At 44.9% G+C, this 22,192-nt stretch overlaps 2 protein-coding genes across 2 annotated transcripts in view; one reads left to right on the forward strand and one right to left on the reverse strand.

Moving 5' to 3' along the window:
• The window catches only part of ryr1b (ryanodine receptor 1b (skeletal)), a 63,557-nt gene extending 58,525 nt beyond the window's left edge, over nucleotides 1–5,032 (reverse strand). The window contains exons 1-2 of the mRNA XM_071524435.1: nucleotides 4,942–5,032; nucleotides 4,448–4,518 (exon numbers count right to left, since the gene is read on the reverse strand). Coding sequence (XP_071380536.1) covers nucleotides 4,448–4,518; nucleotides 4,942–5,032 — 162 coding nt within the window. The remainder of the gene's footprint in view (nucleotides 1–4,447; nucleotides 4,519–4,941) is intronic.
• Nucleotides 5,033–8,770: 3,738 nt separating this feature from the next.
• Nucleotides 8,771–22,176, forward strand: rasgrp4 (RAS guanyl releasing protein 4). The gene is made up of 17 exons (XM_071524434.1): nucleotides 8,771–9,268; nucleotides 13,995–14,170; nucleotides 15,414–15,525; nucleotides 15,763–15,825; nucleotides 15,926–16,057; nucleotides 16,204–16,345; nucleotides 17,249–17,422; nucleotides 17,576–17,692; nucleotides 18,445–18,720; nucleotides 18,815–18,895; nucleotides 19,187–19,291; nucleotides 19,431–19,540; nucleotides 19,703–19,853; nucleotides 19,943–19,979; nucleotides 20,152–20,283; nucleotides 20,389–20,591; nucleotides 21,371–22,176. Exons 1-17 carry the CDS (start codon nucleotides 9,252–9,254, stop codon nucleotides 21,479–21,481), a joined length of 2,139 nt encoding a protein of 712 aa, XP_071380535.1. The 5' UTR covers nucleotides 8,771–9,251; the 3' UTR covers nucleotides 21,482–22,176.
• The last annotated feature ends 16 nt before the right edge of the window (nucleotides 22,177–22,192 follow it).

Here is a 22,192-nt window from a genome sequence, read left to right on the forward strand (position 1 = left end):
GATTTGCGTTCCCCTCAGTCAATATCATCTCGAATACCGCCATAATGAAAATCAACATGCCAGCCTGCCCACAGCCTCACAGAAACACTGCAATCATGTAAACCAGAAATCACCGTATTAGGATTCAGAAGGGGAACAGAAACTAAGTGTAAACGAAGGAAGAAAGAGAGAGAGACAGCAGATGAAAAAGAGGGTAAATGTTTTGCTATATTGTTACAGCAGTGATGCACAGGTAAACGTTTTGTCTGCCAAAGGAGTTTCCTCAACAGTTTTACTTTGATCACATGGGGATATCTTGTGGCCAGAAAACATTTGAGTAGACTTCTGACCCGGTGTTTCACTTTGCTTCCTGTTGCAGAGGGCATTGCCCAAAAAGTTGCTGGCAATGTCACCACCCTCTCCCAAAGTCACAATATAAAAGTCAAATCCTGAATTATTCTGGCCACAAAACAACCAATTTCCATATAATAACCCAGACGAATTCTGACAAAAAGTTAATTCTGCATGTGTCTCAAGCGCCACAAGTGATTGTCACAACAATAAACACGATGTCTGTTCACTTGACACACACACACACACACATACACAGACACACACACACAGATTCGCACATACACACACACACACACACACACAGATTCGCACATACACACACACACACACACACACATACACACACCACCTCTCCCAATGGATGCTGGCAACTAGGACACTGACTCCTCTCGTTTCTCCCTCTCACTCCCTCCAGAGTGCGTGCACTTATAGTGGCAAACTATAAAAAGAAACTGCTGTTATAGACTGGAACTCGAATACCCCTTCAAACTCACTCGCCCGCATGATTCACACCACAAAGGTGGCGTCGTGAAACAGTGACACAGCTTTTGAAACGGCAGCACCGTATTAACTTTGGGTTCCTTGACACGGACCCTCGTTCCTTGATAGCGCAGTGAGGCGTTTCGGCAGTCCGCCCCTGTTACAGAAGAGAACAAGAGAGACCGCAGGCTCCTGCAAGCTAAGCCAGACTCTGACAGCACATGTGGGGGCTGAAGTGCGAGGCTTGCAGAGTTTTTTGGGGGGTTAGATACTAGATGCCTGTAGGTCGGCTGTTGTTTCCTCCCTGTTTGAGTGGAGAGAGCGTTTAGCTAACCTGCTACTGTGCAGCAGGTTAAAGCAGGTGGAGGATAAGCCCAAACAGCAAGTGTAGACTGTTGAACTATCCAAGCCACAATGCGATCAGCCAGCACTAGATGAGTCACAGGCCTGGGCCGTATTAGAATAACACAATAAAACCTAGAATAGAATAGACGGGTGCTGCTGAGTAATCTGAGTGTGGCCTTTTGTAATGTGAAAACGATCACTGGAGATGTGGTGAAGATGCACAATATGCAAAACAGCTTCCCATGTCAGTCTGTCAGATTGAACAGGATTCAGCTAACAGCATTAGAGGGATCTAATCTCCTCGTCCTCTCTTCCGTTACTAATAAACAAAACAAAAAAAAAACACTGGATCCAGGAACATTGCATTGCCTTGCTCCCTTTCTAACACCCACAGCTCTCCTCCTTATCTGGAGTATTCTCAGCGGGGGGTGAAGGAGAAGTGGCGTAACAGAGAAAAAGATAAAAATGGACAGACTGACAGTGTTGGTACTGATATCAGCATTTTTTCATCTTCTTTCATAACTAGGAAACAAAAGGCTTCCCAGTCCACAGGGACAGCTGCTATCTCCCAGTTTCTTTGACAGGGAGGGTGCATCCCTCATAGACCCTAATAATCTACTGTGTGTGTGTGTGTGTGTGTGTGTGTGTGTGTGTGTGTGTGTGTGTGCGCGCGCACATGTATTGGATGCAGGTGTGTTCATCATCATACCTAGTAACTTAGTGATACAGAGTTCAGTGTTTTTTTTTAACACTGGGAAATTAATGTTCCAAGGATCATCTAATTATTAAATCTAATTATTAAATATTGATTGGTCAGAAATGTCAAGTACAACCTTGTATGATCATACAAACCATAGCACAACTGCATTAACTTTGAAAAACATACATCCTTAGAACAGAAGTGTCCTTTTCAACGCATCTGTGTGTCTAGTTTTGGGACAATACCAATTTCTCCACACGAATCATCAAGTTTCATTATGCTTACATACACACATCCTTTCAACACAACATATGTTGTTACACCCAACACATACTGACACAACATATGCTGTTATTAACCTATGTTGCACTCAAAAGCAACATGAATGTATCTCGTCCTATACTAGACACTTTGGTGTGCTGGAATTGGCATGACTTTTTTTAAGAGTGTCCTATTCCATTAGATTGTAAAAAAGCTAATTTAATATTTTTGATATTGATTGAAGCAAAATCTCAAGGCTGAGCTCAACCCACAGCTAAAAAGAGAGCCTGGTTGTGAAAAACTACTATAGATTATGCAATTAAGGTTAAAAGATTACATTAGATAAACGTATAACTACTGTAACAGTCTGCTGCTCCAGCTGCTCCAGGTGAGTTGAAGCTCCACTGTGCCTCCCATCACAAATAACCCTGGGAAAAACCCCAGCAGACGAAAACAGCTGACTCACACAATGCTTCCTATCACTGGCCTCTAATTAAAAGACTGATAACAGGCCATTTGGTGCATGTTTGTATCCACACTGCCTTACAGTCACATGAGTGCATTCATTTTTAGCATTGTGGCCCCAGTAGGGATTGAACCTCTAACCCCTGAGGCACACAGGACCGTTCTAGTTTCTTGCTCATTTTTTTTTTAACTTTTTCCATCCATTTAATATTAATTGTGTCTGTTTCACATTACAGCTGCATTGTTTTTCCTTTTGAAGTGGCACATCTAACAGTTAACCAATCTAATCCCGAGGCTTTGAACTAATGACAAACCCATTGCAGGCATCCAGACAATTCTGCCTATGTGTCTCACAATTCATTTGCCACTCTGTGAAGTGAGAAAAAAAGCCTTGTTTATGGTTCTGTAACAGGAACAACAGCTGCGTTGCTCTGTATTGCCGTCTTGTGGCTATTGTGAGCTAACTTCATTAGCTTCAAAGGAATCCTGTCCATCATTATAATTCGCTTGTGCTCTCGCTGCATGAAGTCTGGGATGTATTGTACCCTAACTATTATTACACAGCTAACTGGTTTTAAGTGCCTGTTGGGTAAGCATCCCAGCAACAGCAGAGCGATACTTTAACAGAGACACAAGGGCACAGCGACTGTGGGTATTATTCTGTTGATGCTCTTCACCACAGCAGCTTATAATGAGTGAACAGGTAGAGGTTCAGCGTCTTGCTAAAGGATGCTTCCACAAGACACAAGGCTGTGGATTGTCACACTGGCTTTTGCAGTAAATTAACCTTTGACCTTCCAGTTGCTTGCCGGTCTCACTAGTCCCTAAAGGCCATCCTGACACCAAAAAATCCCAAAAACAAAAACAATCTAGCTTTCTATTCTGGATTTTCTCATCCTCTTCATCCCTGGATACAAAAATTATCTCTCTATCTCTTAACTGTTTTCAGGTCTTTTTCAAGGTCTTCCCCAACGAGCTTGAGAGTGTCTCTCGACGGTGTGTGTCAGCGAGTGTGTGTGTGTGTGTGTGTGTGTGTATGTGTGTTGGCTTCTCCATAGCAGACATGCAGCCCATGGCCAGCTGTCCCCTGCGGGTCCTGGGCAGCTAGTTGCTCTGCCTCCTCACCCCGCACTGACAGGCTCTCCTTTCCTCAGATATAAATAGATAACGATGCTAACAGATGCACCAGCCCCTGTCTATCTATCTATCTACACACACACTGTCACCCACCTACTCTAAAGCCTCCCGGTGGCTAGAACATTCTGGAAGTAATGCAAAACAGGTTAGTGCGAGACACCTGACAGCGCAAAATACTGAAAAAATCAAAATACGATCATCCGATGTAGGTTAATATCGCCAGATTTCTGCGCTCACCAGAGATTAAAGAAATCAATTACCAAGTTTAAAGAGAGCAACTAATAAGCAGGTCATGGCACATTCAGGGCGCCACAAAAATAGTCAACTATATACAGAAGCAGGGCTTGGCTTGGAGAACTGCAACTACAGATTGACTTAAATATCCCACGCCAGAATAGCAAAAGTGACAAAAAGTGAAGGGATGGAGGGAGAAATGAAGTTCAGCAGACCAGGAGTCGGCTGTCGGGTCAACAGATGCCAGCTGAAGCCCTTTATTCAGAGAAGTAAGCTGGCAGGTAGAGCAGAGTAAATTCATTGCATCTCCTGATTAGAAAATAGTCTCAGGTCCCATATCACTGACTTCATAACTCCCCCCCCCCCCCACCCTCTCCTTCTCCAGTTCCCTCTCCCTCCCCCCCCCCCCCTCCTCCTCCCCCCCCTTTTCCAGGAGCCTTGGCTTAGTGCAGGTTAGCCCCGACCGAGAAGGAAAAGTAAGCAGCTACTCACCGTTCGCAGGAACTGAATCTCCTCCTCTCCCTCTCCCCCTTCTGCCATCCTTCGCCGAGGGTTATTCGCAGCTCCTCGGGAGAAAAGAGAAAATCCCTCTGTTTTCTCTCTTCAGGCTTTGTATCTTTTTTTTCTTTTTTTTAATACCTTTCAGCCTCTTTCTCCTTTGCTACGTCTCCCTCTCTCTCTCTCTCTCTCTCCACGCTACACCTCTGTCTGTCTCCCTCTCTCTCCTCGCTGCTGTACCTTTCTCTCTCTCTCTCTCTCTCTCACTCCCTCTCTGTGTCTCTCGCTCTCAGTGCCTGTGTGTGGGTGTGCTGGAGGACAGCATGAGTCCTGTGGCTCTCACGGTGTTGTGAGAGAGAGTGACGGGGAAGAGAGGCTCTCCCCGCTCCTCTCCCCCGCCTTGCATCCCACCACAGGGGGGGGGGGGTTGAGGGGAGGGGGGGATAAGGGAGGGGTAGGCACCTTGTTACACACACACACACACACACCGCTCCCATCCCATCCCACCATGCCGCCATGTTTGTAGAAGTGGGCCACTCCTTCACACAGGCTGCCCCCCCCCCTCCCTCCCTTCCACATGTCTGAGGCTATAAAAGGAAAGGGGGTGAGGACTCTCTCTAGCCTTTTGGGAGTGTGCACTGTGAATACACACACACACCCACACACACACACACTCACACACATCTTAACTGTTCAAAGTGAAGAAGTCAGCCGCACTGTACAAAAACCCCTTTCACAATCACAGGCACAGATGAATCAGTGAATTAACGCTGCAGTATCGCTCTGACTCCAAGAGGAGCTGTTTGGAAAATTCATACTGTGTCAACGATTTGTGTCATCTGACATCTGATTGAGTTGTATATTATGTTGTTATGTTGTAATTATGTTGTTATTATATGCCTATTCAGTTGTACAGCATTTGAGAAAGAACAATTCCATCATGGTCTCTGCAGTTGTAATGCAGGACAGATGCAGCACAGATGCATGATGGGTAGGGACGGGACGATATGCTTATCTCACGATACAATTCGATACGCGATATGGGGTTCACGATTCAATACAACCACGTACGATGTAATAAATAAAAGTTCAAGTCTGACTGCAGAATTATCTTTATTTCTGAGCCACAGATCTTTCCAGCAATGGTACTGTCTTGCTAGAATGTAAACAACAATTTAAAAATGTCATTACAAAGTGAAAATAATATAATTTGGATGGAGAGCTTGTGAAATTGTGATGGGCAAGCCGTCTCATTTGTGATTACTACAGCAGAATAAAATGCAGCCAATATTGTGATTCATTTTTCTGCCTGACGATGCGTACTGTCACATTTCTGTATCGCGATATATTGAATTTCGATATACCGTCCCGTCCTTAATGATGGGGAATTTGTACATTGGCAAAAGCTGTAGCTACCAATGACTAAAATTTGCCTGATAGTCAATTTAAAATTGTCATTTCATTGTGTTTCATCATTCAGTCTGAAACTAGCATGCCTGGGATAGTTGTCAATATAGGAAATTGTTTAAAGTGAAATTCATTCTGGCTGGCTCTTCCCTAACCAATCAGATAATCTCAGTTTAAACCCTGAATCAGCTACAGATCTGCTCGATCAAAGCAAACCTAAACATATATAAACATATACCTTGGCACACAGAGTAGTGGACACTATGGCTGCTTTTCAGTCAATATCAGGATAAAAGGCTTCACACAGTCAGGCTTTAGGAGATGTTGGAAATTAGCACAGTGCACTTTCACACTTTCCCATAAAATCTGTGTTTTTAAAAGCCTTTTATGCTTTGGTGTTAAGACATTAATCACCACCTCAATTATTTTTAACATCGCAATTACATAACTGTAGTAAAATCATCACGGAAAAAAAAAACCCTCCAGGCTAATGTTGTGCTGTCATTGTATTCCAGGCAGCAAAAACCTTAGTAAAGACTTAAAATGGATAAACCTGCCCCATATCTGAGTGACCGGGCAGGAGTCCAAAAAAGCCATTTTGAGACACCCCAGGAAAGTGAAATTATCCTTGTGATTTGTTTTATGTAACAGTCTGATCAATATAAGAGAACAGAGTTGTGCTGGAATATGCACAGGAGAAGCAAAGGTGTGTGAGTGGGTGGCTGGAGTGTGTGTGTGAGTGTGTGTGTGGTGGTGTGTGTGTGTGTGTGGTGGTGGTGGGGGGGGGGTGCATGGGTATATCCAAAGGTGTCTACCTAGCCTCTCCACGTCCCTCTAGTCTGCTGTTAGCTCTGAAAATACATTTTAGGCACTGAGGAAAAAAAATAAAAATAAAAACTACTCTGTCTCCTGCCTATGAAATGCCAATAGGTTAGGCTGTGAATCAATACTGTCACAGAAATGTATTTTTTGCAGCCTCTACACTGCCTACTCCATCCATATCCTGCTTATCTCATGCCAAAACACTGTAATACATCTTTTTGTTTTTACTTACTCTTATTGCTCAGAGGAGAGAGTGGAAAAATATCAACAGCGAGGTCTGGAAAGCCTAACTGCACCCCAGAGGGAAGCAGATGGGTCTGCATGAGTGGCACACCCCTCCTGCTCATTCAAGCAGCCGAGATGCAGCAGACAGAAAGCTGGAGTCTGGGCAAAAAGCGTTACACACACACACACACACACACACACACACACACACACACACACACACACACACACACACACACACAGACAGCGAGTACAGACCGTGTGTCCAGCCCTTACCTCCTCAGTCTCCATCTGTCATCTCTCAGCATGCTCTTCCGCTCGCCCATCTCCCATAGCAACAACATCTGGCAGTGGAGGAAGATGTCACTCGGTCTGGACCCGCCGCTCCGGGCTACAACTCCGGCGCGCGGACGGTCGGAGGGACGGACGGACGGACGGAAAAGGGGGGGAAATACGCCACTGAAGCAGAACTAACGCGAATGCTGGGAGTATGAGTCCAGATTCAGATGAACTGTTTTTCGCCAACTCATGAACCCTCCCCGTTTGTCTGCAGTTACGACGTCCGACCTCAAGGTGGCGACATTGCACAGGGATTGTGATGCTTCTCTCTCGCCACCATAAATGATCAAGCATTTGCAGTGGTGAACCAGGGAAGCTTTTAAAATGCTCAGAGGCGATGCAACAGCATGCAGTAGCACTCAAAGCCTTACAGTTTTGCATTCTGGTCAAACTGAAGGCCATTAAGTTTATTGTTTTTTTTTTTACTAATTTAGGAATGCAGCCCTAGATTTTCAAATACCAGCTGACTCGACTGCAACTCTTCCTGTTTTAAAGTCAGCATTGCTTAAGATTACAGTAAGATTACCACATTGCCAGGAAAGGGCAAGTGCTTTTCTTAAAAAAAAAAATGTTGTGGTCAGTGACATTTCCATGAAGCGTTGCATGCGTGTTTGAGCCCCCTTGTCTGAGCTGCTTTCTAATGCAAATCCCAAATGCATTTTAGGTGTCTGGACTTGGCATGCAGGACTGCAGGAGTCTCTGCATCTCCCCTAGCTGCCTTTGAATGCCACATCGCCCCTCTCTCTCTCTCTCTCTCTCTCTCTCTCACCAACTCGGCTCTTCCTCCAGAATGCAGCCACCTCTGCTCTGCAGGCTCGGGGGGGGACATTAATGTCCCCTGTTCGGTCCCCTCTTCCTCTTGGTGTGTTCAAACAAGGATGCCTTTGAGTCCCCCTGTCCAGCTGCACAGTTACATTCAGAAGCACAAACACTACCTCCCTGTGTAATCACTTGCCTCCCCGAGAGATGGACAGAGAAATGACAGAGGGAGTTTTAAGAAGAAAAAAAAAAGGGAAGAAATCAGGATGATAGAAGTGATTTTGGGCGGGGGGGGGGGGGGGGACTCTGCATGAACAAATCCAGAAAGGAGTCAGGATTCAAGGATCTAACCAGACATCTAATGCGGTTTTCTAGTCTTTTTTTGCAGGAATTCACTTCGACCAATCTCCATTAAGACTGTGTCAAAAAAAGTGGCAGGTGTGGCCTATTTATTTCGTTTGATGCTCTGAAAAAAGCAGCACAGATGTCGCTTCCTGAGGTTCAGCGGCGCTCAGTTGATTGCTCATCACTATCTCTCTCTCAAACTCTCCTCCTCCTTCCTCTATTGGTAGGCTACTTCATGTGTGTTCACTGTTTTCTCTCCTCTACGCTGAGTTGTGTGTCTCTCTCCTCTCCCCTCCCCCTTGCACACACACACACAAACACACACGCACACACACACACACACACACACACACAAACTGATGCGAGTTCCCCTATCTGTCAGAGCCAGTTCCTCCATTTAAGATGCTGACTTGTTTATGTTAAAGGGAGGAGGACTGGCAAGTGAATGACTTTGGTTAGTTGGTGAAGCTTGAAGCTGTTTCTTTTTTTTTTCTCTAATGTATCTGTTGTTTTGCTGTAGTTAGAGCCAGGCAGAGGGAGTGTAACTTCTGTTTTGTTGCTGATTTTGTGGTTGATAGACAGATTCAGATAGCAGAGAGAGAGAGAGAGAGGGAGAGAGCGAGAGAGGGAGAGAGAGGTTGACTGATACACGCAGTGGACTGACAGGAGCTGGGGTTAAGTGTGGAGTCTAGTGGATGACTGGTAGGCGGGCAGCCCTCACCCCCAGCAGCTCTCAGTCCTGCGCCCGTCGCTCTGCCCTGGGCACATAAACACATAGAGGACACAGAGGAGGAGGAGGAGGAGGAGGAGGAGCAGGGTCAACCATGGAGCTGTAGGGACGCTCTCAGATGCCCAAGCGGATCACCAGCGGAGGAGGAGCGCCTTGGAGAAGACCTCTGCAATGAACAAGACCAAGAGGTAAAAAAAAAAAAAAAGAAAAAAAAAGAAAAGAGGGTGCACCGAGACCGAGAGTCTGGTGCACTCAGACCCACTTGCAGTTCTGTTTCTTTCTTTCTTTCTCAGCAAGCGTTTGCAGTGTGTGAAGTATTAAGATGTGTCAGCAAGCCTGGTGTGTGCAGTCGGGATGTGTGAACCTTGAGGTTATCCGAGATACAATGTGGTTTGGGCGAAGAAGGGGGGCATTTGAGTTTTATTTTCCGCTCAAAGAGAGAGAGAGAGAGAGAGGAGCAGTGTTGTGTCTTTCTGCTGTTCATTTGGAATCGATCAAAAGCAGTCGGTGTGCAGTGGAGCTGTTGGGTTAAAACAAAGGTTGCAGATGTATAATTCAAATACACACAGAGACACACACACACACACAAACACAGTCACAGTCACTGCTAATGTGTTTGACCTGCATATCAGTGGAGAATGATGTCAGGGTCTCAAATTATTTGTGTGTACTGCACACAAGCAAGCCCTGACATTCCACAGTTGTGCGTGCCTGTCGAGTGTTGCCTGCTCACCTTTCTATGGAAATTTATTCTGCTTTCTATTCTCTCTACTCTGTCCAGCTAATCTCAGTGTATTTTTCTGCTGTGACCTCGGACTATCACTAGTCCATACTTTGACCTTTTTGTTACGTATACGGAGATGTCTTTGCATTTTAATTTAGATGACGCTAATTGGTGAGAAACTGCAATATAAGCAGTCTGTGTTTTCATTAGTTCGTCTTTACTGCTGTAGTTGTGACCGCAGCTCTTATCAGATTGCCTGGAACGAAGGGGTTGTGTTAATGTTAAGGTAGCCAGAGATGATGTGATAGCTACCTGACTTTAAGGTGGACTGATGGAGTTGCAACATGCAATCCCCCTGGTGCTCCAGGTCTCCAGGTGCTCTTCAGTCAGCAGTGAGGTTTAGGTTTAGCTCAGCTGCACAAATGATCAGAGAAATCAGAGAGGAAAATGAAAATACGAGAAAAGAAAAGAAGAAATACAATGTGTGTGGGTGAGACAAAAAATACCCAGGGGTTCATAAAAACATCAGCATTCAACCGAAAAAAAAGAGATGATGATGAAGATGAGAAACAAAGATTCAAATGACATAAAAACCCAACAAGGAGGACAATGGTACCAAACTACAAAATGCATAAAAAAAAACAAATAAGGGAAATAAAATGAACTAGAATTACTGATGCAGATAATGACAATGATATCATAGGGAAGATGACAGTGTGGTAGTGAGAGTGTGTAGGAGTGTGTGTTTTCAAAAAGGAAAAGAGGGAAAGAGCGTATGTTGTGTTACTGTGTGTGTGTGTGTGTGTGTGTGTGTGTGTGGCTGTAGGAGCACAGGTATAATTTCATTGTCTGTTGATTCATGCCTGTTAGACCCCAAACACTTTTATTTTTCAGGGGTGTTGAAGAGGTTTATGGACATTTGATCCATTTTTTTCCCGTTGATAAGTATAATGGTTGGTACAGTCGCTTCATGCTGGACAAAATGGATGAATGGCTCGTTGCAATAGATGTATCCCGTGATGCGGAGGGAACAAGAGTCCAGGTTGTGAGAGGGACCAAGAGAGAAAGAGCAGCACACAAACAAGGCCTTCAAAGGGCCCTGGCTTCAATTAATCAATTAAGGAAAGAAAGAGAGGAATTTGCATATCCCCCACCAGTGTGTGTGTGAGAGAAAAGGGGAGGGGGGAACTGGATCCCCAGCCAGGAGCCGTGACACGGATGGGAAAGGGAGTGAGAGGGGGATTTCCAGAGAGAGAGAAAAAAGGAGAAGCTATTTTCTGAATGGTATGAATAGAGCAAGGATGAAGAAAGAGGAAAAGAGTGGGTGAAGGAGGAGTCAGCGAGGAAAAGGAGGTGTGAAGCGTGTTTCTGAATCAGCGATATGATGGACTCAGACCCAAGTTCACTAATACCTTCATTCTGAAAAGACAACTAAGGGTTTTTGGGTCATTGACACAAACATGAAGGATTTTTTCTCTTGGTACTGAAAGGACTGTGAAAGGACTTTCAGCACTGTGTGTATATGCATGTTTACCTTGTGTGCTGTTAAATATAGTGGGAGTATTGTTATATTTACTCAAGTTGGGTATCTTATTCTATGTAAAGGTGAATGCAAATGCACAAACAGTAAGGCCAATTGTTTTTGGATTTGCATGGGAGTCCACCACACGTTGACACTATTTACCAACCAGAAGAACACGAGTCCCTCCACTTACACAGAAAAGAGATCATTGATTGCCTTACTGTGCATTACCTGCTCAGCACTCGGGGGGGAAAATCCCTTCACAAACGTCACGACATGAATAACATTTCCCCTTCTGCACTTGTGCTTGTAGTAGCTTGTGCCTGTCGCTGCTTTGAGAGACGGCACTGGAATCAGTCTGAGTCACAGGAAGAGATGACAGATTGTAAAGGGCACTAAGAGAGAAAGGCCGACCTGACAGTCTGGAGGTAGAGCCGATGCAGAAGAGGCTAGACGCTACACTGCAGAACTATTAACAGGCGGCTGAGGTTTGGAGAGAACGAACCCAGACACACCACCTTGATTGTGTCCTCGCTTACCTCTTCCCTCATACACGACCAGTCAAAAGTTTGGACGCATGCATTTTTCTTTATTTTTAATATTTTCCACATTTTAGAATAATAGTAAAGACATCAAAACTATGAAATAACACAAATGGAATTATGCAGTGACCAAAAAAGTGTTAAACAAATCAAAACTATCTTATATTTTAGATTCTTTAAAGTAGCCGCCCTTTGCCTTGATGGAAAGGCAAAGGCTTTGGAAAGAAATTCACACATAGGCATCAACTTCACTATTTATATTTGTCTAAGAAACAAATTTCAAGCATTTTTAAGCAGAAGCCTTTAGATCAAAATGGCTTTAAAAACATAGTACATTCAATCAGGTGTGTCCAAACCTTTGGCTGGTAGTAGGTACAGTATGTTAATGTACCAGTGTATTTGTGATGTTTACCTATACTTGTGTGATAGGTGTGTGGCTAATGGTGGTACGTGTTTGCTGTCAGTGTTTTGAACTCAGTGGCCAGCCGGTGTAATGAGGCGAGGAGGAGGAGGAGGAGGAGATGGGATGGGATGGGAGGGGAAGCTCCAAAACTGGACCACCGAGGCACAGTGCGAGAGGGTCGTCACTGCAGACCGGGTCAGGGTTTCTGTATCCATGAGTGTGTGAGGGAGGAGGCAGGGGGAAACACGTGGAGCGATACTTGCGATGGCGGGATGGAACAGCACGTCCAGGCAGGAGAGCTCCTGGTATAAATAGATTATCGAACGTCACCCGTACGCCTGTATGAAACTGTGCAGCCAGGAGTGTCCGATCATGTGTTGTACATAACACAGTGGTACGTGCTTGGGTGTATGATTATAACGTGGATGTATGTGGTGTGTGTGTGTGTGTGTGTGTGTGTGTGTGTGTGTGTGTTAAGGATATGAGTGGGCTGGGAAAATGAACCGCACAGACAAAGACAGGTTGAGAGAAGGGGATGTAGGTCTGGTCATTCAGGGAACTTGTCGTCAGTTCTGTGAACTCGGTGTTTCCTGGTAATGTCATCACATCAGCTATAGAGACAGACCGCACTGTATCACAGTGTTAGGTACTGCACACTGTTTCTCTAATGGACACGCTGTAACAGTTTTATTACCACATTTCAAGAGATACACATATTCTGGATAAAACTCTGGGCTGCAAATCACACTGACATACTATGGGCATGGTTGTAGCCTAAAAGCACCTTGTTTCCCTCATTTCATCTGTAAGATTGAAACAAATTGATACAAATTTATATGAGAAAAGTATGGGAGAGAGTGAGAATTATTGGTTAATATGAAATACAGGAAGACATTGCTAACTGAGCCCCTGATCTGAAGGGCAAACATTAATCATAATATAAAAAATGGCAGTCTAATTTGTTGCTGAAATGCCTTTAAAGGCTTGCATTAACACTAGAAAAGCCAAGCTGTGCTCTTTTGAATTTTAAAATATATAATATCGCAGCTTTCAAAATGTCCCTCCACGTCTTTTCCAAAACACATTTTCTATACAAACCAGTGTTGTAAGATTTTCAAAATCATGCAAGGAAATAGTAGTTATAATTATATTTACCCTGTTCAACTGATGGCTTGTTGGCCTTCTCGTAGACTGCCAAAATCCACTGGCCTTTGTAGCATTAAAAGGAGTTTCAAACAACTAGGGGGAGGCCTCGATTTTTTAAAGGGGAAAGGATGTTTACACTTGTGAAAACCAATCACAAAATGTGTGTGGGGCAATTCATCCATCGCCCTATATTAGGGGGACATGTCCCTCTGTCTCCCTCCAAACATACACCTATGACTGGGATACTTACGATTGGACAATATTTCAGCTCCAAACAAACAAACACCAGTCCCACATCAGTCACCAGTCTGTGACCTATTTCAGAAGTGATGAATAATCCAACCTGTTGGCCACACATTGAGGAACGTGTGCAGCACAGAAAGTTGTGTGGTTCATACCAACATGTGGAATCGCTCCGCCTGAGTGCGATGGTTCAGAGAGCTGCAGCGCTGTAGCAGAGCTTATCAGATCTGGAGAGCTGAGCATCTTCAGACCTGCACAGGCTCACTGCAATCTTGCACTGCTCACATCTATTTCTCTCTCTCTCTCTGTGTGTGTGTCTCTCTCTCTCTCTCAGGAAGCCCAATGTGGAGAGCCCTGGTGGGTTGAAGAGCAGGAAGCTGGTCCAGCGGAGGAGGAATACATGTCCCAGTCCCCAGGACATCAGCCGGGCCCTGCAGACCCCCAGCTCAAGCCCCAGTGCCAGTGCAGCCAGCCTGGATGAACTCATACAGCGCTGTCTAAACTGCTTTGGTCAGTGTCTGTGTGTGTGTGTGCTCCTGTGTCTTTACTCTTTTATCACTAGCAGGTTATATAAATGAGGGGTGAGAGAAAGGGGAATCCAGGGTAAGAGAGAAGGGCAGGGAGGAAGGGAGGAAGGGAGGGAGAGTGAATGTGTGAGACAAAGGCCAGTCATACAATCAAGCTTTGTTCTGTTAGTTTGCAAAGGCCGGCCAGCTCTTCCCAGGCGCTGCTAGACCGTACAAACCCCTCTCTCTCTCTCTTCGTCTCTCTCCTTCCTTTCTCTCTCTGTCTCCCACACATACACATACACGATTATCATGATCAAATTGGCCAATCACCCTCATTTTTGGCCTTTGACCCCTTTTACCAACAACCTTAAATTACCCAACTGTAGGATTAGCACTCTTTATATCCTAATATGATATAATGTTTGGTGAAAGGGGTACACTAAACATCAAGTAAATTTGACACATTCGTTTTTTTCATTCTTCACTCTCTTAAGCCACTTATTCTTTTTCAGGGTCACGGGGGGGCTGTGGCCTATCCCAGCATGCATTGGGTGAAAGGCGGGGAAACACCCTGGACGGGTCGCCGGTCCATCGCAGGGCTGACACAGATAGACATACACTCACATTCACACCTTAGGGCAATTTAGAGTCTCCAATCTACCTGACTTGTCTTTGAAATGTGGGAGGAAACCAAAGCACCTGGAGGAAAGCCATGTGAAAATGCAAACCCCACTCAGAAAGGGTCTAGGCCAGTGGTTCTCAGCGTGGGGTCTGGGGACCACCAGGGGTCCTTGAGGGGGTTCCAGAGGGTCCCCAGCAAATTTCTGAGTTGTTAAACTCGTTATTTCACTTACAAGAAGTTAACACAATTAGAGAATGTAGAAGAATGACTGTTTTGATCATAGTTTCACTGTTATCTCTCTACCTGCAATACAGATAGTCATGGAATTCTGGAACAAATCATATCTAACAATAAAGACAATCTCAGATTTGGGTTCAAGAGACAAAATCTCATCAAGTGGGGGTCCGTGGCCCTAATGTGGACTAAATTAGGGGTCCTTGATATGAAAAAGGTTGAGAATCACTGGTCTAGGCTGATTGAATTGAACTAAAATGAACCCAGGTCCTTCTTGCTGTGTGAACCACTGAGCCACATCGCCACCCACATTTTTTTTTTTTTTTTTAAATCATTGTTAATCCTCCTGGTGTGATCTTTGACTGGGAGTTCTGTGTTTTGCTTGCAGATTCGGAGGGGAAGCTGTCCAGCCCCAGAGGGTCCCAGCTGGTCCACATGACCCTGATGATGCACAGTTGGGTGGTGCCCTCCCAGACGTTCGCCCAGAAACTCCTCACCCTATATCCTCCACTGTCCCTCACTGCGGTGCTATTGGCCAGCCTCGGTCCCACCAGTGCACCGCTCCCAATCACATGTTCATTAATCTCTAAGATCAGAAAACAGGCTTAGCTTTGTTTTTCACTGCTTATGCTCTCATTGCCGGCAAAGCTGATTTGAAGTATGTTTCCTCTACTGGAGCGTAGTGTGACGTTGTGCCATAGCTGCGCAGTGTGTTGATATCCTTGACTCTCTGTCACCTGTAAGGACTGTCCGACTGACAAGAGGGGACTGAGACGGCCACAGATCTGCCACCTTATCAGGTTAGTAGGTGCCTTCTTCAGCAAACACCAACTGTGACAGAACTGGTTATCTTGCTCTGTTTGTGGGTAGTAAACATTTTCTCTCCTGCTTCACGTTAAGGCAGTGGATCAGCCAGTTCCCAGCGGTGTTTGAGGCGGACCCCCTCCTCGAACAGACCATGGGCGACCTGTGGGCGCTGGTCAGGTCGGACGGAGAGGAGACGCATTCTCAGCTCATCGACACCTCCTGCCTGTGAGCCGTGTTGTAATTACCCTCGTACCCCGGAGGAATCATAGTCATTTCCATATCTGACCGTGACTCCCAACGGGAGCATCAGTCATTACTATAAATAGACAATGGTCTATATTTTTCCACGTTGCTTGTCTTTCTTTTCCTAGAAACCCTCATGTCAACATATCCCAGGCACCCTCGCCCTCTGTGAAGAAGAGGAAGGTGTCTTTGCTCTTCGACCACATGGAGCCGGACGAGATGGCCGAGCATCTCAGCTACCTGGAGTTCAAGAACTTCTGTAGTGTTTCAGTGAGTTTGAGAGCAGCTTCTTCCTGCTTACTCTGCTTACATCTAGAGAACTTACTGCTCGGCTTAGAACGCCTCATCCTTGTGTTCATCACTTGTAGTGACATCACTGTTGATGCTGCTATATTGACTCCCAAATTGACTCCCAGAACAGACTCCCAAACAACAATTAAATGCTGGTCATATTTTTGGATGTAACAATCATGTCAGGATGGAAGGGTGAAATTGCATTATTTACCCATTGATAAAGAAAGATGTGACATAGTAACAACAATTTATAAACATAACGCTATCTTACCTGCCCGGTAATCAGGAACAACTTTTTCTCTTGAAGAAGAACTTTTGGATTGTTCAGACGGGTTGCAAATAAATTATCATCGAATGACAAATCTGGGAGTTTATCTGCAGATAGTTTATCTGGGAGTTTCCACTGACTTTAGTCAGTGATGTTGATGACAGAGAGGAAGGGTCACACCCTCCAAGGATTAAAAAATATCTTTCCTTTTTCTTCTAAAGTCAGGCAAGACATTTGCTTGTTGCAGCAGTCTGTGGTTATATTGCATTTTGGGAGTCATTTTAGGAGTCACTGCTAGTCATGGATACAAGGTGGGAAATGACCACCAGCCGTCAGCCAAATATTAGAGAATTGTTGTGTAGCTGCTCCGACAGAAAAAGCAGTTAGGAGTTAGTAGAGTATAAAATATTGTCTATTCTAGCAGCTACTTGGCAGATAACACCATTTGGATGCCCAATTCTATTCTAAAAAATATAGTACAAGTGGACAAAAAAAGTTAGTTTCCTACATTGTTCGTATACCACAGAGCAAAACAATACCACTACTAATCTGTAACCGCCTGTTGCCAAGTTGATCTCCCGTCTGACCTCTGCTGTTCTCTGGCCGGCTAGTTCCTGGACTACCGGAGTTACGTGGTGCGAGGCTCGGTGAGGGACAACCCCGCACTGGAGCGCTCGGTCATGATGTGTAACGGCGTGTCCCAGTGGGTCCAGCTGATGATCCTCAGCCGACACACAGCCCAGCAGCGAGCCCAGGTCTTCACCAAGTTCATCCATGTGGCCCAGGTAAACTGGCTGCGACATCAAAGAGTTGGCTAAAGGGGCTAAGAGGGATTTTCATTTGGCCGCCAAAAGCTGTACGTTTGAGTTTTGTTGTAGGGAAAATGACAATTTTGTGCTCTCTCGTACCCATTCAGTCTTCTTCTTCTTCTTCTGTAGAAACTGCGAGCCCTGCAAAACTTTAACACTCTAATGGCAGTGACTGGAGGCCTTTGTCACAGCTCAATCTCCCGTCTCAAAGACACCTCAAACCTGCTGCCCCCTGACATCACTAAGGTATTTCACACATTTCACATAACCATGAATCAGTCCCTTGATGATTGCTTCACTCTTTGTATTTCTTGCACCATTCTCCTCCACAATGAGCTTTGATGCCATTCGGGTTCTCTGCCAAATCCACTTGTGTCTACTTGTCATGTTGATGTTTTTCCTCTTTTTACCTTTTAACTAAGGAGGTTATGTTTTCGCCCGTTAGTTCATTTGTCTCTGCCTTTAACCAGGATGACTGGATTTCCATGAAATTTGATGGAAGAGATAGGCCTTGGGCCAAGGAACAAGTGATTAGATTTTGGTAGTATCCCGGATCTGCGATTCTTGCCATTAGACGATTATTGTTTTTTTAGCCACAACTATGAAACTAACGGAGATAGGAAATTGATCCCAAATCCTAAGGGTATGGTTGCAAGGTCAAGTAATCAATTTAACTTAAAATGTAAGTGATATGAATGATGTGTATAGGTGCAACAGCAATTGTTCTGCATTGGTGGAGGTTTGCATTCTCTGAGTGCCTTCTAGTTTTCTTTTGGGGTTGCCTTTGGGTTTTAGGGTTAGGGTTTCTTTGTCTTAGCCTCAGTGTCTATTCCTCCTCTCTTGACTTGAACCAAACCTAAATGTAATCCCCCCCCAAATTTCCTAATGTGCCCTGTAGCTACGATCAATAGAAGAAAAGGAATAAATTAATATATAGAGACACATACACATAATGCATACATCAACATTGCTTTCGTGCTCTTTCTATCCTCTGACAGGCCCTCAGTGAGATGACAGAGCTGCTGTCGTCCCGCAGCAACTACAGCAACTACCGGAGGGTTTACAACGAGTGCAGCGGCTTCAAGGTGCCCATCCTGGGGGTGCATCTGAAGGACCTGATCTCGCTGAACGAGGCCCTGCCGGACTATTTGGAGGAGGACAAGATCAACCTGAGCAAGCTGCAGCACCTCTACAGCAACATCAACGACCTGCTGGCCATCCACAGCTGCAACCCGCCCTTCGAGGCCAACAAGGACCTCTTGCATCTACTCACGGTAAGAGACGGAAGTGAGGAGAGATCAAACATTAGAGAGGTGTTTGAGGAATGGCTTTTGATGTCTTAAATATCTTTAAATCTTCGTGCCTCAGCTGTCTCTAGATTTATACTACACAGAAGATGAGATATATGAGCTCTCGTACACCAAGGAACCCAAGAACCCCAAGATCCAGGTCAGTGGGGCTGGATATTCCTCTTTCAAGTTTATCTCACGATTGTGTACCTCTCTATCTTACACCATCAGCCTCACATTTGTTTTAACCTCTTTTCACAAGAGTAGGGACATTTGTGCGCCCTGTGGGTGTAACTTCTGGTACAAAACAAAAGCAGAGACTCAGTGCTAAAATACATCAAAGTTAAACCACATCAAAGCGCCGTACGTTGGGGAAGTGTGTTATGTGGTGGGTGTTTTTTCACATGTGCAGTCCTCCATGTCTCATCTTTTTGCATCTCTTGGGCCCCAGCCTGTAGCTCCAGTTAAACCGCCGGTAGTAGCAGAGTGGGGATCAGGGGTCACCCCCCGGCTCGATCCTGACACCATATCTAAACACGTCAAACAGATGGTGGATGTGAGTATGTAACGCCGGCTCTGCAACAACCTCCTGTCTTTCACTTCCTTATTACTGGGCAGGCTAAAGCAGAACTAACAGTTCCTGAGGCGCTCAACAAGTGAAATTGAATGTGTGATCGCTCTGTTGCCCCCTGCAGTCCATAATGAAAAACTACGACCACAACCAGGACGGCTACATTTCCCTGGAGGACTTTGAGAAAATAGCAGCCAACTTCCCCTTCTCCTTCTGCACTCATGAAACTGACAGGTGAGGAAGCTGCAACACGCAGGCCTCTGACTGTGATGTGGCTGCAAAACAGAGAACACACTAAATGAACCTAACTGAATCATAACACCACAAGGAAAAGCTGCTTGTTACGTCAGCTCTTACTCACTTTGTGATTTCTTTTTTTGTTACTTTTCAACCCAGGCAGGGGCAAATCAGTCGTGAAGAAATCACCTCTTACTTCATGAGGGGAATGTCTGTGTGTGCCAAGCTGGGCTATAACTTCAATGACGTACATAACTTCCACGAAACCACTTACAAACGGCCGACATTCTGTAACACTTGCGGAGGCTTTGTGAGTATCCGTTCACAAGTGTATTTTACTAATATGGCCAATCCAGCTGCAATACGACTCATATGTACATCATGTCTCCTCTGTTGTAGTTGTGGGGAGTCATCAAACAGGGCTACCACTGTAAAGGTAAGATAAAGTGTGCTTTACATTTAACAAGATCAACACCTAAATCAAAGATTAAACCTCTCAAAGAGAAATGAGGCTTGTCAGCATATGATGATAACCTACACAAGGTCAAGTGAAGGGATGGTCCTTCCAATAAAATGCCTTATATCTAAACACTTCCTCCCTCCCTCAGACTGCGGGGTAAACTGTCATAAACACTGTAGGGATCTGGTGGGAATGGAGTGCTTGAAGAAACACAAAGGTTCGGGTGGCTCCTGCCCATGCACCCCCGCTCCCGAGTTACGACCCAAGGGTAACAGCTGGAGTACGTCATTCTCTATTATACACACACACACACGCACACACACAGTTCCGTGCCTTTGAAATGACCCACAATCCATTCCGCTGATATCTCAACGTCTCCTGTTAGGTTCAGAGGACGACGCCTTTGTTTTCCCCCACAGTAACGACACGGAACACAACGAGGGCACGCCTATTAGGAAAAATAACGACGGTGACTCTGCGCTGTCCGACCGGTCCACGCAGACAGACCCTGGAGTGTGGACACCTGAGAAAAAGGACAAGAGGGGAATCCACCACAACACTCTCCTATATGCCTCCCCAGAGGGAAAGGTGAGGCATGCTGTCCAACTTTGTCCAACACTTTCAGGGACCACTACAGGAGCTAATGACTGATCAATCACGACTGGCCACCCTGGGGACTAATAATCACCATAACTCACTTTCAATACTACAAACTATGTCCAAAATACCTACTTCTAACTAGGGCTGAAAGATATTGACAAAAACTGTATTTGCGATTATTTGACAGAATGTTGCAATTATGATTGAAACGAACTTTAAAATGATTTAAAGAATAGTGACTGTTAAAAAATAGATGTCAGCGTGCAGGAATTACGGAGTTTGAGTATGATGAAAGATTTTCACCAATATTGTTCTTGATTCATAGACGAAAGATTACCTGGAGCACTAAATCACCTCGTTTAGAAATCCATTTGGGACGCCCCTCTCTCTTAAACAATTAAACTGCAGCCTCTGCCATTTAGAAATTCCAGCAGTTCATATTGCAATTTAGATTTTTCGATTAATTGTTCAGCTCTACTTCTAACCGAACACATATACAGCAAAGAAGACCCAGGGAATATTATTTTAGTGTCCAGCAGCATCCTTTTCAAGAAGCAAATCTGTCTTATAACTGGGGAAAATAGCCTGTGTGCTGGTAGTTACAGCAGATCCCCAGTGTGGCCAATGTTGGACATTTACTGGTCCGTAAATCTTAATGGGAGCGTGCGCGGTGGAAAGTGAAAAGGTTTTACCACAGTGAAATATTGCTTTTGAGTGAGAGAATAGTTTTCTTGACGACGCAGTCTGCTCTCTGCTCCATCTTCCAGGCGAACACGCTGCCCCACAGGGCCAGAGGCTGCTCCATGCCCGTTTCCTTCCTGCAGGAGAAGATGGAGGAATTGCATCTCTACAAAGACAAGAGCAGAGAGCCGGACTGAGCGCTCGGACTTGTACAGCTTCCCGCATGGACATGAAAACATCCGGACACCGCTAAGTTTCTGACTGTCAAGCGTTAAACTGATGCGACTTATTGGCCATTCGTACTAGAATGCGAGCCAGTACTGATTAATGGACTCCTTCACGTTTCAAGTATGGTTGTAACATGTTTTTTTTGTTTTTCAACCTTGTTAATAGATTGGCTCTTACCGTTTAGGCATCAAACACCCGTTTCTTAATTTATGACCACCTCATTTTGTTTCTAGAACAGATAACTTTGTTCTCTGGTGCTAAGCTTCTTCTAGGAGACTTCAAACCATGAGGTAATTTACAACAGTGATGAGATAATGGTTTCCCGTTATATGCACAGCAAAAGCAGGGTGGGAAATTAACACTAGCCTCCAGCCAAATTCTGGTAAATTTGGACTCTGGTGAGCTACATCCGCCAACTCTACTGGTGAATTTGGAAGGTAACACAGCATCATTTTTCAGAATAACTACAATTTGTTTGGCTGGTGAAACAGTGAAAGCGGTATCCAGTAGCTGAAAAGGTTTTATTTCCTGCTCTGACAAAGTATGAGATTTGACATTCAAATTTAGGCAAAACTGCATTCAAGATTCATTGGGACTGCACTGGAACAACAAAACACTTTCCGCCAGTTCCAAAACTGGCAGAAAGTGTTTAGCTAAATGCTTCTCTCTTTTATATTTTG

This window comes from Centroberyx affinis, unplaced genomic scaffold (assembly GCF_046629955.1).
Source record: "Centroberyx affinis isolate AG114_WGS23_722 - 3 ecotype Tasmania unplaced genomic scaffold, CSIRO-AGI_Caff_v1 ptg001197l_1, whole genome shotgun sequence".
NCBI lineage: Eukaryota > Metazoa > Chordata > Actinopteri > Beryciformes > Berycidae > Centroberyx > Centroberyx affinis.